This window comes from Branchiostoma belcheri, unplaced genomic scaffold (genome assembly GCF_001625305.1).
Source record: "Branchiostoma belcheri isolate BF01 breed outbred unplaced genomic scaffold, Haploidv18h27 scaffold136, whole genome shotgun sequence".
Taxonomy (NCBI): Eukaryota; Metazoa; Chordata; class Leptocardii; order Amphioxiformes; family Branchiostomatidae; genus Branchiostoma; species Branchiostoma belcheri.
Window position 1 is genome coordinate 623,557 of NW_017802780.1, and position 15,666 is coordinate 639,222.

General features: G+C 38.1%; 1 protein-coding gene across 1 annotated transcript in view; it reads left to right on the forward strand.

Annotated features, from left to right (window-relative positions):
- The window catches only part of LOC109464305, a 48,995-nt gene that overhangs the window by 1,492 nt on the left and 31,837 nt on the right, over window positions 1–15,666 (forward strand). Inside the window, exons 2-8 of the mRNA XM_019761258.1 lie at window positions 10,644–10,812; window positions 10,929–10,974; window positions 11,421–11,558; window positions 12,361–12,572; window positions 13,191–13,321; window positions 13,804–13,997; window positions 14,957–15,102. Of these exons, the coding sequence (XP_019616817.1) occupies window positions 10,644–10,812; window positions 10,929–10,974; window positions 11,421–11,558; window positions 12,361–12,572; window positions 13,191–13,321; window positions 13,804–13,997; window positions 14,957–15,102 (1,036 nt within the window). The remainder of the gene's footprint in view (window positions 1–10,643; window positions 10,813–10,928; window positions 10,975–11,420; window positions 11,559–12,360; window positions 12,573–13,190; window positions 13,322–13,803; window positions 13,998–14,956; window positions 15,103–15,666) is intronic.

Consider the following 15,666-nt stretch of genomic DNA (forward strand, 5'->3'; position numbering starts at 1 on the left):
CCCCCAAAAAAAAAAACATTTTAAAAGCGTCCAGGTGTTCGATTTGTTGCCAAGCATTGCTAGGGGAAGGGTTTATAATAGATGTTACAGCCTTTGTTTCATTTTTACCCAGTCTGAGCCGAATGTTGCCTCTGTTGTAGCTAGTCTGTCTGTAACACTGTTGGCCAATACAGCTATATCGACTGCTAAATTTAATCCTAACTTTCCCGGTGACCAAGTTGTGGCTGAACCCGATGTTAGACCATGTAACCACGAGTGCCAAACAGTGCATACCTCTATCTGCGGTCTGTACAGATGTAATCGACCTCGTTTGAAAGTAAAGCAGTAAAGCCACCTGACGATGCCCCCTTTTTTTGGTGAATTTGTTTATGTGCTACCCACGCTACTTGGTGTTAAGCTGACCAGGGTGATTATGCAATTTCCATGATCGTTGGATTCGTTTGCAAAACCTTGCGGGTCAATACAACTTGATGTAGTTCTTCTGCCTTGTCAATTTTGGTATTGAAGTCCTTGAGTAGAATCTAAATAGCATGGCTATTGATACTACCAATCAAGGTTTAAAATTTAGGAGATTCTTTTACCTTTTTTGCTGCCTAGCCAGAACAAAACCAAATAAATAATAGTAAGTATGTAATATGTACAAATGATGTTCTTGTATTCAAATGGCTACCTAGAACAAGGGTTGACATTAATGCCGAGTATTGACCCCAGTTCTGGGTACTCCAAGGCAAGCCGGCATTCTCGGACTCTTCGACCATATACAGCTGACCATACACACCCAAATAGTTTACCATACACGCAATTTATTTGTATGTCAAGTCACTTCTAATTTTTTTTTTTTCTTTTAAAAATCCGAGTTTGTGTGGCCTCATAGAAATAAACCTCTAGGCCTTTATGATAGATATGCATTTTCTTAGTAATGGCATAAATTTTATACTACGTTTTAAACAAATCTACCATATAGGGAATCGTACATTGATATTACACGTGATATCTACTTTACGTGTGATATTTATAATTAAATGTATATAATTTGTGTTTTGTTCTTTGTTATTCGACAATAATAATCAAGGGCGTTTGTCAGTTGCGATGGATTGTATTTTTGTCAAGGACGACCCTTCTCTCCTGTGTGGTGAGTGGATGAGGCTTCCCTGTACATAACAATCAAGGCTTAAGATTCCCTCTAAAGGGCAAAATAACAGATCTTTGCAAAGATTTGGGTTGCGTGACATGACCATGGCAATATGAAAACAACAGCTTATGTTACGGTGTCATTTACAAAGCTAAGAATAACTGTGAGTGACAAACACCACAAGCTTGCTCTAGCCTGGTTTAAAGGATAATTTTGCCAGGTCACTTTGCACCAAGTACAGTCCATTAGGATATTTGACTTCATTAGGCCGTTACGTAAAATTCTGCTCTGTTATGTCGTTACGTCCAAGTATTTCGCAGTCAGCTTGAAGATCTATACGTTCATTAAGTAAAAAAAAACAACCTTTGAATTTATTTCTCAGAGCTTTATGTACAGGAGGCAAAGCAGGAAGTACCACTAACAGACATGCTGAATGTTCTCATTAAGTAGAAGTTTATATTTAAAATTTCACCCATGGATAAGTTAACAGGAATAAGGACTTGACAATTATCATCTGGCTGTTTGTTAAGCACTGTGTCTGCAGACATGTATCACCATCGACTTTTATTCGAGAAAACCCCTAGACTAAATTCGACAGCTGGTCGTGTAAAATGCCAAAAATTTTTAAACTATGGCAACACAAGAACAAGACAAACGACAAACAGAATAATCGTTATGTCTATGGCAAATTCTGGTTGAAAGGATGACTACTGCTTGATGCTACGTTTTCAATAGGCTTATAGTCTATTTATACAGGTGACGGCATTATCCAGTGTTAGCTTTGTATACAGATCAACTCTACATGCATTATGCATAACCTAGTGTCTAAAGGCTTAAGGATTCTTATGTAAACCATTATGTGGTGATTAGAAGTTCTGCACAAGCTGAAGTCTAAAGACGTGGGGCTGTGCTAATATAACATACACAGGTGTCAGGATTGTTAATTGTTGACACCGTACATAAAGACCAGCTCGATATGAAAACACAGATGTCCTAAAACGGTTATTGAACCAGACATTCTCTACTTTAAAATGTTGATTGGAAGGGAAACGTGGACAAACCACTATTTTTAAACCATATTGGAATATATTTAAGCGATGAGATTTCTTTAAAAAACACCTACTTGAGTGTTCAACTATTGCAAACACACATTGACAAGGTAGTCCAACCTCAAAATTGTTGATGTCCATTAATATATGTATATCATTTCTGGTTTTATTCCTTGATACTCGACAATAATAATCAAGGGCGTTTGTCAGTTGCGCATGGGTTGTATTTTTGGTCAAGGACGACCCATCTCTCCTGTGTGGTGAGTGGATGAGGCTTCCCTGTACATAACAATGAAGACTTAGCATTCCGTCTAAAGGGCAAAATAACAGATCTTTGCAAAGATTAGGGTAGCGTGACATAACCATGGCAATATGAAAACAGCAGCTTATGTTACGGTGTCATTTACAAAGCTAAGAATAACTGTGAGTGACAAACACCACAAGCTAGCTCAATCCTGGTTTTAAGGGGTCTTCTTACCTTGTAAATCAAGGTCTCTTTAGACCAAGTACAGTCCATTAAGACTTTAGAGTCTATTGGGTTGTTACGTAAAATTCTGCTCTGTTATGTCACCAATCCAAATTGTTTTGGCAATCAGCTTGAAAATCGACAAGTTCATTTTAAAAAATCCCTTTGCAATTTGATTACTCACAGACATACCGAATGCTCTTACTGAGTAGACGTTTTTATTAGCACTTCACACATGGACAAGTATAAATAAAAAGGATTTGGCAATTATCACCTGGTTGTTTCTAAAAAAAATATGTCTGCAGACATGTATTACCAACGAGGTCAACTCGAGAATACCCCTAGACTAAGGTCGACTTCTGGTCGTGTAAAATGTCACACATGTCAAAACTAAGGCAACACAAGAACAACACAGGCTGTGTTCATGGTGCTTACAAGCACGACACGCATACTAACTGTTATATCTATAATTAAGGGATTATTACGGCTTCATGTTATGTTTTCTATAGACTTATTGTCAACATAAACTGTCAATCAATACAGGTGACAGCATTGTTTATTGTTAGCCTTGTATACAGATCAACTCTACACGCATCATTCACAACCTAGGGTCTGAAGGCTTAAGGATTCTTATGTAAACAATTATGTGGTCTTAAGACGTTCTGCACAAGCTAAAGTCTAAAGACCAGGGGATTTGTTAATATAACATGCACAGGTGTCAGATTCGTTAATTGTTGACACCGTGTATACAGACCAGTTCGATTTGCAAACACAGAGATTACCTAAAACGGTTATTGAACCAGGCAGTTTCTAATTTAGAATGATGATTGGAAGGAATAAGTAGACAAACAACTATTTCCAGCCCCTATTGGAAAACATCTAAGCACTTAGCTTTAATAAAAACACCTACATGAGTGTTTAACAATTGCAAACACACATTGACAAGGTAGTCCAACCTTCAAATTGTCCACATACTCCAAAAATTTCACTTTTTGACCAGCAAAATATTGTACGAAGAATGCAAACACTGACAGTATGACATCTGACCCCTTTGAAGACCACCAACCACAAGAAGATGGAATTAGTTTTAGAGCTCTACAAAGCAGCCAAAACACCACTAAAAGCCATTTTTAAACACAAAATACAAGTAAAAATAACTCTCCAGCTGGAAAATGCCACCATTTATCCGCACATACCGAATAGTAGTCTGTTACAGTTGGTCTGGATGCACTGAAAATGTGACCTCTGCGCCTCAGGGAAATGGTGACCTTTGCCTTGTGGGTGTAGGTCACTTCCGTTAGAACAGAGGAAGTTTGCAATCTTAACATATAAGGGTGGGATGGGGTGTGCGGTTTTCGGGGATTCTCTTACCTTTCTGTTGCTGCCAGAACAAAACCAAATACTGAAATAAAAGTAGCTTTAAACCATATGCAATATGTAAAAATAGAATGTTTCGTGTTTTGAAATGGCAAATTATTGACAGGGATACCAATCCCAGATCAGGGCACAAGGGAAGCTGCCATGGTTAGACGGTGAACTTTCATCTTTCAACCATATACAGCTGACCGTTCACACCCGACCTGTTGCCATTAACACAATTTACTTTTCTATCCAGTCGATTTAATTTTTTAACTAAAAGCATCCGAGTTTGTGTGGCCTGAAAGAAATAAACCTCTAGGCCTTTGAAATAGATATGCACTTTCCCAGTGATGGCATAAATTTGTACACTATGTTTTAAACAGATCCATCAGCCAAGCTACCATATAGGAAATTGTAGATAATGAATATATACTCATATGTTACGTGTGATGTGCATAAAATATGTACATCCTTTGTGTTGAGTTTTATTCCTTGCTACTCGACAAAAATAACCAAATGCGTTTGTCAATTGCGCATGGGTTGTATTTTTTTGTCAAGGACGACCCTTCTCTCCCGTGTGGTGAGTGGATGAGGCTTCCCTGTACTTAAGTATGAAGGCTTAACATTCACTCTGAAGGGCAAAATAACAGGTCTTTGCAAAGATTAGGGTAGCGTGACATAACCATGGCAATATGAAAACAGCAGCTTATGTTACGGTGTCATTTACAAAGCTAAGAATAACAGTGAGTGACAGACACCACACGCTGGCTCAAGCCTGGTTTTAAAGGGTCTCCTTACCTTGTTAAGCAAGGTCGCTTTAGACCAGGTACAGTCCATCAAGACATTTGACTTCATTAGGCCGTTACGTACAATTCAGCTCTGTTTTGTCGCCAATCCAAATTTGTTTGGCAATCAGCTTGAAAATTGACAAGTTTATTAAGAAATAAATCCCTTTGCAATTTAATTTCTCACAGCTCAGAGGAGGATACCACTCACAGATATACTGAATGATCTTACTGAGTAGACGTTTATATTAGCACTTAATACATGGATAAGTATAAAAAAAGTATTTGGCAATTATCACCTGGTTGTTTGTAAAGAATTATGTCTGCAGACATGTATTACCAACGAGGTCAACTCGAGAATACCCCTAGACTAAGGTCGACTTCTGGTCGTGTAAAATGTCACGCATGTCAAAACTAAGGCAACACAAGAACAACACAGGCTGTGTTCGTGGTACTTACAAGCACGACACGCATACTGTTATATCTATGACAAATCCTGGTTTAAGGGATTACTACGGCTTCATGTTATGTTTTCTATAGGCTTTGTCAAAATAAACTGTCCATCCATACAGGTGACAGCATTGTTTATTGTTAGCCTTGTATACAGATCAACTCTACATGCATTATGCATAACCTAGTGTCTAAAGGCTTAAGGATTCTTATGTAAACCATTATGTGGTGTTTAGAAGTTCTGCACAAGCTGAAGTCTAAAGACCAGGGGATTTGTTAATATAATATGCACAGGTGTCAGATTCGTTAATTGTTGCCACCGTGCATACAGACCAGTTCGATTTGAAAACACAGAGATTACCTAAAACGGTTATTGAACCAGGCAGTCTCTAATTTAGAATGATGATTGGAAGGAATAAGTAGACAAACAACTATTTCCAGCCCCTATTGGAAAACATCTAAGCACTTAGCATTAATAAAAACACCTACTTGAGTGTTTAACAATTGCAAACACACATTGACAAGGTAGTCCAACCTTCAAATTGTCCACATACTCCAAAAATATCACTTTTTGACCAGCAAAATATTGTACGAAGAATGCAAACACTGACAGTATGACCTCTTACCCATTTGAAGACCACCAAACACAAGAAGATGGAATTAGTTTTAGAGCTCTACAAAGCAGCCAAAACACCACTAAAAGCCATTTTTAAAAACAAAATTCAAGTAAAAATAACTCTCCAGATGAAAAATGCCAGCATTTATCCGCACATACCGAATAATAGTCTGTCGCAGTTGGTCTGGATGTACTGAAAATGTGACCTCTGCGCCTCAGAGAAATGGTGACCTTTGTCTTGTGGGTCTAGGTCACTTCCGTTAGAACAGAGGGAGTTTGAAATCTTAAAATATAAGGGTGGGGTGGGGTGTGCGGTTTTCGGGGATTCTCTGACCTTTCTGTTGCTGCCAGAACAAAACCAAAAAATGAAAGAAAAGTAACTATAAACCATATGCAATATGTAAAAATAGAATTCTTTGTGTTTTGAAATGGCAAATTATTGACAGGGATGTACCAATCACAGATCAGGGCACAAGGGAAGCTGCCATGCTTAGACGGTGGCCTTTCATCTTTTAACCATATACAGCTGACCGTTCACACCCGACCTGTTGCTATTAGTACAATTTTCTTGTCTATCCAGTAGATTTAATTTTCAACTGAAAAACATCCGGGTTTTCGTGGCTTTAGAGAAATAAACCTCTAAGCCTCTAACATAGATATGCACTTTCCCAGTGATGGCATAAATTTGTACACTATGTTTTAAACAGATCTATCAGCCAAGCTATCATATAGGAAATCGTAGATAATGAATATATACTCATATGTTACGTGTGATGTGCATAAACTATGTACATCCTTTGTGTTGAGTTTTATTCCGTGCTACTCGACAAAAAAACCAAAGGCGTTTGTCAATTGCGCATGGGTTGTATTTTTGGTCAAGGACGACCCTTCTCTCCCGTGTGGTGAGTGCATGAGGCATAAGAATGAAGGCTTAACATTCGCTCTAAAGGGCAAAATAACAGATCTTTGCAAAGATTTGGGTAGCGTGACATAACCATGGCAATATGAAAACAACAGCTTATGTTACGGTGTCATTTACAATGCTAAGAATAACTGTGAGTGACAAACACCACAAGCTGGCTCAAGCCTGGTTTTAAAGGATCAGTTTACCTTGTAAAGCAAGGTCACTTTAGACCAAGTACAGCCCATTAAGACTTTAGAGTCTATTGGGTTGTTACGTAAAATTCTGCTCTGCTATGTCGTCAACTATAAATTGTTAGGCAATCAGCTTGAAAATCGACAAGTTCATTAAGAAAAAAAATCCCTTTGCAATTTGATTTCTCATAGCTCAGAGGAGGATACCACTCACAGACATACCGAATGTTCTTACTGAGTAGACGTTTATATTAGCACTTCACACATGGATAATTATAAATAAAAAGTATTTTGGCACGTATCACCAAGTTGTTTGTAAAGAATTATGTCTGCAGACATGTATTATCAACGAGGTCAACTCGAGAATACCCCTAGACTAAGGTCGACTTCTGGTCGTGTAAAATGTCACGCATGTCAAAACTAAGGCAACACAAGAACAGCACAGGCTGTGTTCGTGGTACTTACAGGTACGACACGCATACTAACTGTTATATCTATGACAAATCCTGGTTTAGGGGATTACTACGGCTTAATGTTATGTTTTCTATAGGCTTTGTCAAAATAAACTGTCCATTCATACAGGTGACAGCATTGTTTAGTGTTACCCTTGTATACAGATCAACTATACATGAGTTATGCACAACCTAGTGTCTACAGGCTTAAGGATTCTTATTACAAATGTATATATAAAGTAGCATTAGCATCACTTATTATCATTCTACTGTTCACTGTTGTTATTATGTTCTTGCAATTAGCCCTCGGGCATGAATTTGCAATAAACTTTCTTTCTTTCTTTCTATGTAAACAATTATGTGGTCTTTAGAAGTTCTGCACAAGCTGACGTCTAAAGACCAGGGGATTTGTTAATATAACATGCACAGTTGTCAGATTCGTTAATCGTTGACACCGTGCATACAGACCAGTTCGATTTGCAAACAGAGAGATTACCTAAAACGGTTATTGGTTATTGAGAAGTCTCTACTTTAGAATGATGATTGGAAGGAATAAGTAGACAAACCACTATTCCCAGCCCCTATTGGAATATATGGAAAACATCTTAGCACTTAGCTTTAATAAAAACACCTACTTGAGTGTTCAACAATTGCAAACACACATTGACAAGGTAGTCCAACCTTCAAATTGGCCACATACTCCAAAAATTTCACTTTTTGACCAGCGAAATATTGTACGAAGAATGCAAACACTGACAGTATGACCTCTGACCCCTTTGAAGACCACCAAACACAAGAAGATGGAATTAGTTCTAGAGCTCTACAAAGCAGCCAAAAACACCACTAAAAGCCAATTTTTTTTAAACAAAATACAAGTAAAAATAACTCTCCAGCTGGAAAATGCCACCATTTATCCGCACATACCGAATAGTAGTCTGTTACAGTTGGTCTGGATGCACTGAAAATGTGACCTCTGCGCCTCAGGGAAATGGTGACCTTTGCCTTGTGGGTGTAGGTCACTTCCGTTAGAACAGAGGAAGTTTGCAATCTTAACATATAAGGGTGGGATGGGGTGTGCGGTTTTCGGGGATTCTCTTACCTTTCTGTTGCTGCCAAAACAAAACCAAATATTGAAATAAAAGTAACTTTAAACCATATGCAATATGTAAAAATAGAATGTTTCGTGTTTTGAAATGGCAAATTATTGACAGGGATACCAATCCCAGCTCGGGGCACAAGGGAAGCTGCCATGGTTAGACGGTGGCCTTTCATCTTTCAACCATATACAGCTGACTGTTCACACCCGACCCGTTGCTATTAGCACAATTTACTTTTATATCCAGTCGATTTAATTTTCAACTGAAAAACATCCGAGTTTGTGTGGCCTTAAAGAAATAAACCTCTAGGCCTTTAAAATAGATATGCACTTCCTACGAGATTGTATAAATGTGTACACTATGTTTTAAACAAATCTATCAGGCAAGCTACCATATAGGAAATCGTAGATAATGAATATATACTTATATGTTACGTCTGATGTGCATGAAATATGCACATTCTTTGTGTTCAGTTTTATTCCTTGCTACTCGACAAAAATAACCAAAGGCGTTTGTCAGTTGCGCATTGGTTGTATTTTGTGTGGTGATTGGATGAGGCTTCCCTGTACTTAAAAATGAAGGCTCAACATTCCCTCTAAAGGGCAAAATAACAGATCTTTGCAAAGATTTGGGTAGCGTGACATAACCATGGCAATATGAAAACAACAGCTTATTATGTTACGGTGTCATTTACACTGCTAAGAATAACTGTGAGTGACACACCATAAGCTGGCTCAAGCCTGGTTTTAAAGGGTCTCCTTGCCGTGTAAAGCAAGATCACTTTAGACCAAGTACAGCCCATTAAGACTTTGGAGTTTATTGGGTTGTTACGTAAAATTCTGCTCTGCTATGTCGTCAACTATAAATTGTTAGGCAATCAGCTTGAAAATCGACAAGTTCATTAAGAAAAAAAATCCCTTTGCAATTTGATTTCTCATAGCTCAGAGGAGGATACCACTCACAGACATACCGAATGCTCTTACTGAGTAGACGTTTTTATTAGCACTTCACACATGGATAAGTATAAATGAAAAGTATTTGGCAATTATCACCTGGTTGTTTGTAAAGAATTATGTCTGCAGACATGTATTACCAACGAGTTCAACTCGACAATACCCCTATACTTCTGGTCGTGTAAAATGTCACGCATGTCAAAACTAAGGCAACACAAGAACAACACAGGCTGTGTTGATGGTACTTACAAGCACGACACGCATACTAACTGTTATATCTATGACAAATCCTGGTTTAAGGGATTATTACGGCTCCATGTTATGTTTTTTACAGACCTGTTGTCAAAATAAACTGTCCATCCATACAGGTGACAGCATTGTTTATTGTTAGCCTTGTATACAGATCAACTCTACATGCATTATGCACAACCTAGTGTCTAAAGGCTTAAGGATTCTTATGTAAACCATTATGTGGTGTTTAGAAGTTCTGCACAAGCTGAAGTCTAAAGACCAGGGGATTTGTTAATATAACATGCACAGGTGTCAGATTCGTTAATTGTTGCCACCGTGCAAACAGACCAGTTCGATTTGAAAACACAGAAGATTACCTAAAACGGCTATTGAACCAGACAGTCTCTACTCTGAGTGAATGAATGAATGAATGAATGAATGAATGAATGAAAGAATGAATGAAAGAATGAATGAATAAATGAAAGAATTAATGAATGAAATAATGAATGAATGAAAGAATGAATGAATAAAATAATGAATAGATGAATGGATGAATGAATGAATGTAATGGGTGGGTGAGTGGTAGAGTAGGTAGGTAAGTAGTGAGTGTAGTGAGTTAGTGAGATGTGTGCTGTAAAAACTATGACCTTAACCCTTGTCCTGCTGGCAATTTTTACACAATACTTTCAAATAATTTCATGTCTTAATCAGGTCACAGACCCTTGACTTTTTTTGCCCTGCGGCGGCGTAGTTACTTCCGCATTCGTTGCGTTTCGCTGCGGTGTGATGCGTTGCACAAGAAACACCCCCAAATCGCACATATACAGGGCACTATATAGATGGTACTGTATGTGCAACCCATATATATATGGGCCCCGCAGGACAAGGATTTTAATATCTCTTTACTTCCCAAACTTATTTTTGTATCTGCTTAAGTTTTGTGTATCTCTCCTTGCAGTACACGGCAGCTGGACAAACAGAACCTGATTAATGCTGTCGCGTCGTTCCACACGGACTTCAGTGATAAACTAGTTGTGGAGAACGTCCTTCTGTCCCCTCGACCCAGCAAACACATGATTGAACACGTCCTTCCCAACTTTGTCGGTCTTGATCATCCTCCATCCAAAGTAAGTGTAATAAAAGTCTTACACAAATGTAATCATCTTAATTTTGCATTCTCGGGTATATCCTTTAAAATGAATAGAAATGATAACAAGAATCGTTTCTTCTTGTCCCATTTCAGCTTCTTGTCTCCGCTCTTGAAGATTTGGCTTTTTATCCCGACAATGGTATGTATGTTTAATGACACTTCAAAGCTAAAAGTGACTGCGATGTCGAGCGGAAAATAAAGAATAAAGCAAATACGGCATATTGTACTCCCTATCTGTCTCCATGCAAAAAAATCAATTGTCCCAAATCACCCTTGCGTGAACATAGACATTCTGAAATGACTTCTACCCAAACGTAAGTTATTCCAAAGTTATCCGTACCCTTACATTTGATACCTAGTAAAATGTAATGATACCCTTACTTACATATACTGTATAGCGTATAATTTACCCAACAAACCATTTTTTTTTAATTTTCGATTCAAATTCTTTCGGCCTTGAACGTACATTGCAAAAATTCGGATGCCATTGAGGTTTCATATCGTCGCTACATATGCAACTTGGTGCATTTTTCATCAAATATTGTCAAAATAAACTCCTATGATTTAAAAAAAGTGTTTTTGTAGATGTATACTTGGATCCTTCAGTTCGGCAAATGTGCCTGCTCGTCCTTGGCTCTCTTGCCAACGTTGTGTCAGCGCACGGCGACCCTGAGACAGCACGGCGGATTGTTGGACGTATGGAAGATCAACTGGGACTGCACGGTAAGTATTGTACATGTAGATGCTGCCCTTAATCTTACATTAGACTGGTCTGATAAATTTGACAGGTTCAATTTATTGTATTTATACATAAATAAAATTGAATTGGATATGTACATTGCCCTTGAACTAAACATCTTGTTGGCATCCTGAAACAGACATCTTAAAATGAAGAGTTTGATTGAGAATTAGTTCTGAGAGGATTACGAATGCCTACTAACAAGTGTAAACGTACCTACTATCCCGTCTCGGTCATAATCTCAGAAATTCTCAACAATGACACGTCTTGCCACTTCCACTGAAGCAAATCACCCTTTCTTCCTCCATTCACCACCTCTTGGGAGGAAGTTTCATGCTGAAAGCTTCTTTCCAAGAACAACATCACTTTAAAATAAGATACCTCGTGATTGCTTCAAGTCTAAGGTCAACAAACATCTGTCCTCACTGGTTGTACTGTAACCTAAAACATTTTAAGTGGCTCCCATGAGCCTTGTTTTGTGGTGTCCGATGAAATAGATTTTTAAAAATGGTACAAGTAATTAAAATGGGATTCCATATGTTAAGTTTTATACTGTACATTCTAAGGCTTTATGCAAGATACCACATGGATTGCAAGAAGGTATCCCACATCCATGGATGTAAATCCCATATAACATTTAGAATTACCCAATAATAATTACAATTTGCTTACCTAGTTTCAACCTTTTCTGCTAAAACATGGTAAACCTTTTCTTCAGATATGTCACCTCTTATTATTAGTTTCCTTCGATAAATGCAGCTTTTTTTGGTTGTTCTGTTTTCTCAGATCCTTGGTTGGAAAGACAGAAACGTTCTACCCAGACTGCAACAGAACTGGAACAGCATGATTTTGAGCGGGTGACGCTGATAGAGGCTTTAGGAAATGCTGCCCAGTCCAGCTCCTATGAACACATCGTGTCCTACACTAACCACAGTTCAGCTCCGCCGCTGCTGAGGAGGTCTGGTCTACATGCACTCAGGAACTACCAACACAAACAGGCGAGCAATAAGAAATCAAACAATTTTGAAGTGTAATTTCCAACACAACTGGTATCTCTTAAATATGTAATTGTATGTTTTAAATATGCACTGCGTCTTTTAAATACGTATTGTCACCTGTTCGCCGTTTGCAAAATTTTCGACCGATTGTATATGACATTGTCAACTTGTTAAAATGTGTATATGTACATGTGAAATCGCAATTCAGCTCATAAACTGCGATGAGTTTGTATAGAATAAACAACCATTCTATAACACAAATAATCGATTTACTTAATAATAATATTCTTAACTGTTCAACTCCTGTAGCTTGATGATGCTGACGCTAATAGAGACTCACAGCCTTGACTTTACATATGTTTACAGGATAAGATTAACATGATAAAGTTACCAATTTACCCTTAACGTAAATAAGATAAGGCAAAATTCTATTGGACTATACGAGAAAGACATAGCTTCATTTTACAGCGAACCAGTCAATATAGCTCAGATAAAAATGCGGATTATCGGAACGCCGTCTGTTGAATAAATAATTTGCTTATTTACCGACTTAATAAAAAAGAATTATGTAGGGAAACATTACTAGTATTTATTGCCTACGCACTCTGTTCACACCAGTCAGCAGACCGGCTGCTACAGTCCGCCCTGACAGACGAGGACGAGCATGTACGGTACGAGGCCAGCCTGTACTACCAGGCACATCCGCATGGACAACAAGTACCATGGACACAACAACCCATCGGGCCAGGGTAGGCTTTTTCTTCGATTTTAAGAAATAGAAGGGGAACGGAAATTCTTTACAGTACACTATTCAGTAACAGGATATTTGACTTTTTTCAGTTAAAAGGCTCTGATAATATAGTAAAATCACTCTTTGTTCAAAAATGAATTCACATAAATCCAATGTCACCTCGATCAGTGATGGCCGAGCGTGCAGGGGGACAGACAATATAAAAGGTAACTCAATATTGCACAATGTACGTATACATAAAATCATATTTATAATGCGTCTGAGGAACTTAGTGTCAATATTCACATTTCCCTTGACTTTCCCAGGGCGTCGATTGAGACACGGAACTCGGGTCACCTAGAAAAATGTTACAAATACACAATGCTATGTAGTATTCATTCCCCGAACTAATATATCAATAGCAAAAAGCAGAATGATGTTGGGAAACATTATAGCAATCTGCAAATTAAAATCAAAATACATGTTCCTTTTGTTTAATAGAGTACAGAATGTGACAAGCCCAGCTCTAGAACACTGCGAGCTACCCACGAGGCTTCGCACAAAGAGAGGCTTCTTTGAAGACATAACGTTCCTCCTGTCAGCCCCTGGTGTGGACTGGAAAAGAATCATCGGGTCTTCAACAATAGGCGCTTCCTTTGGAGTGACTGTGAAGAATGGCCTAGACCTTAAAATAGGTATGTAAAAACTTCTCTTGCCCAAATGTCGGTTAGATACAAAGGTGTCACCTTATGGAATGAACTAACTCCAGCCCTAAAGAATCCTACCTTGTCTCATCTCTCACTTAAACAAGCTTTGAAAAACCATCTGATTCACGAACCTAGCCCCCTGTAGTAGTTTTATTTAGTGTTTTCTCCTATTATAACTCATACCAATTATTATCATTACCTTATTTTCATTGTCATTAACTTATACCTTACATTATTTCATTATCCTTATTGTATTATTTCCATTTTCTATTGTATTATTTCCATTTATTAATTATATTTAATTTTGTATAGTTTAGAGGAGGAGGGCCTAGTATAAGCACGCCATGCTTCTCCCCTTCTCCTGCACCTGTTTTATCATTGTTTTTATATTATTATTGTCCGTCTTGTTAATGTGCAAACAATAAAATCAATCAAATCAATCAAAAATCAAATATGTATCTGTGTATGTATTCCATGTGGAAATGTATTTGCTATTTGGGGCTGTGGACAACATGCATTGTATTAGTCCGTATTTATTGTCATTATGTGGCGTAACACAGAGTTGACCAAATGCAGTGTCCTTGAAGACGTGGTTAAATATCATTTCACAATCTATAAGACATAAACTGTCGGTGTTTTAGTAGCCTAACTGCAAGTTTCTTAATCATCGCAAGTGGCAGCGGTAAGCAAGCAAAGTTCAGCCAGATGGAATGCACCATTTGTACATGTATGCATACTTACAGGACACCATGTGGTTAAGTCAGTAAGTTGCCAAATATGTTTTTATGTGCCATTTGTTGGCGATCTGTGGTTTGTGGCTTGTGCACGTGGGTTTCAACATTTGTTACTTAACTCCGGATAATGTGGAACATATAGGAAATACATTATTAAGACCTTGTTTATGTTAATGTAGCTGATCATGTCAAAAAATGTCTTCTCTTCAACAGCGCCCCTCAGCGGCCATTTTAAAGCCAACAGCCACAACGAGATCTTTGCCAGGGTCCACCTGGGCATGCTGGGTATTAACCTTGACCTTCTGGTGGTGAGAATGTGCTTCAAAGGAGAAACATCCTACAACCTTAACCTACTGCAGGTGTGTGAAGTGTTGTTTGAAGACTATATTTCACTAATTTAAGTGGAATTGTTAAGCTTACACGGTCAAAGCAACCAAACGCGTACACCTACAACGTAATGGTTCAGTCATAGAAATACCGAATTTAGCGGTTTTAACCCGTTCTTCACAAACCGTTTTTTATTTAGCCCACTTTGAACGAAAATCAACAGTTTAATGGTTTAAATCCGATTTTCAAAAACCACTGAAGGCGTTTTAAGATTTTTTTTCGCCGAAAACATGGTCTGAACGCTAAGGGTTTATTCAACTGGTTTTTAGGTCAAAATTCCATGTTCACGGGGTCAGCATCCAGACGGTGGTTGACCTCCAAGCATTTTGATTGACTTGTTTTGAGTTCGTTTCCACTTCTTTTCCATGTTTTTCTTAATTGCCTTCGACTGAAGGCTATGCCTTCGGAGAAGGCTATGAAATCGCTTTTGCACTGTTTGGCAGATTAGGCACGATAACTCTTGAAGGCAAGGTCCGAGGTTCACGATTTTTAGCAGGCAGGTCGATTTGGGAGTGACCATTTTCAAGGCTAAAAAT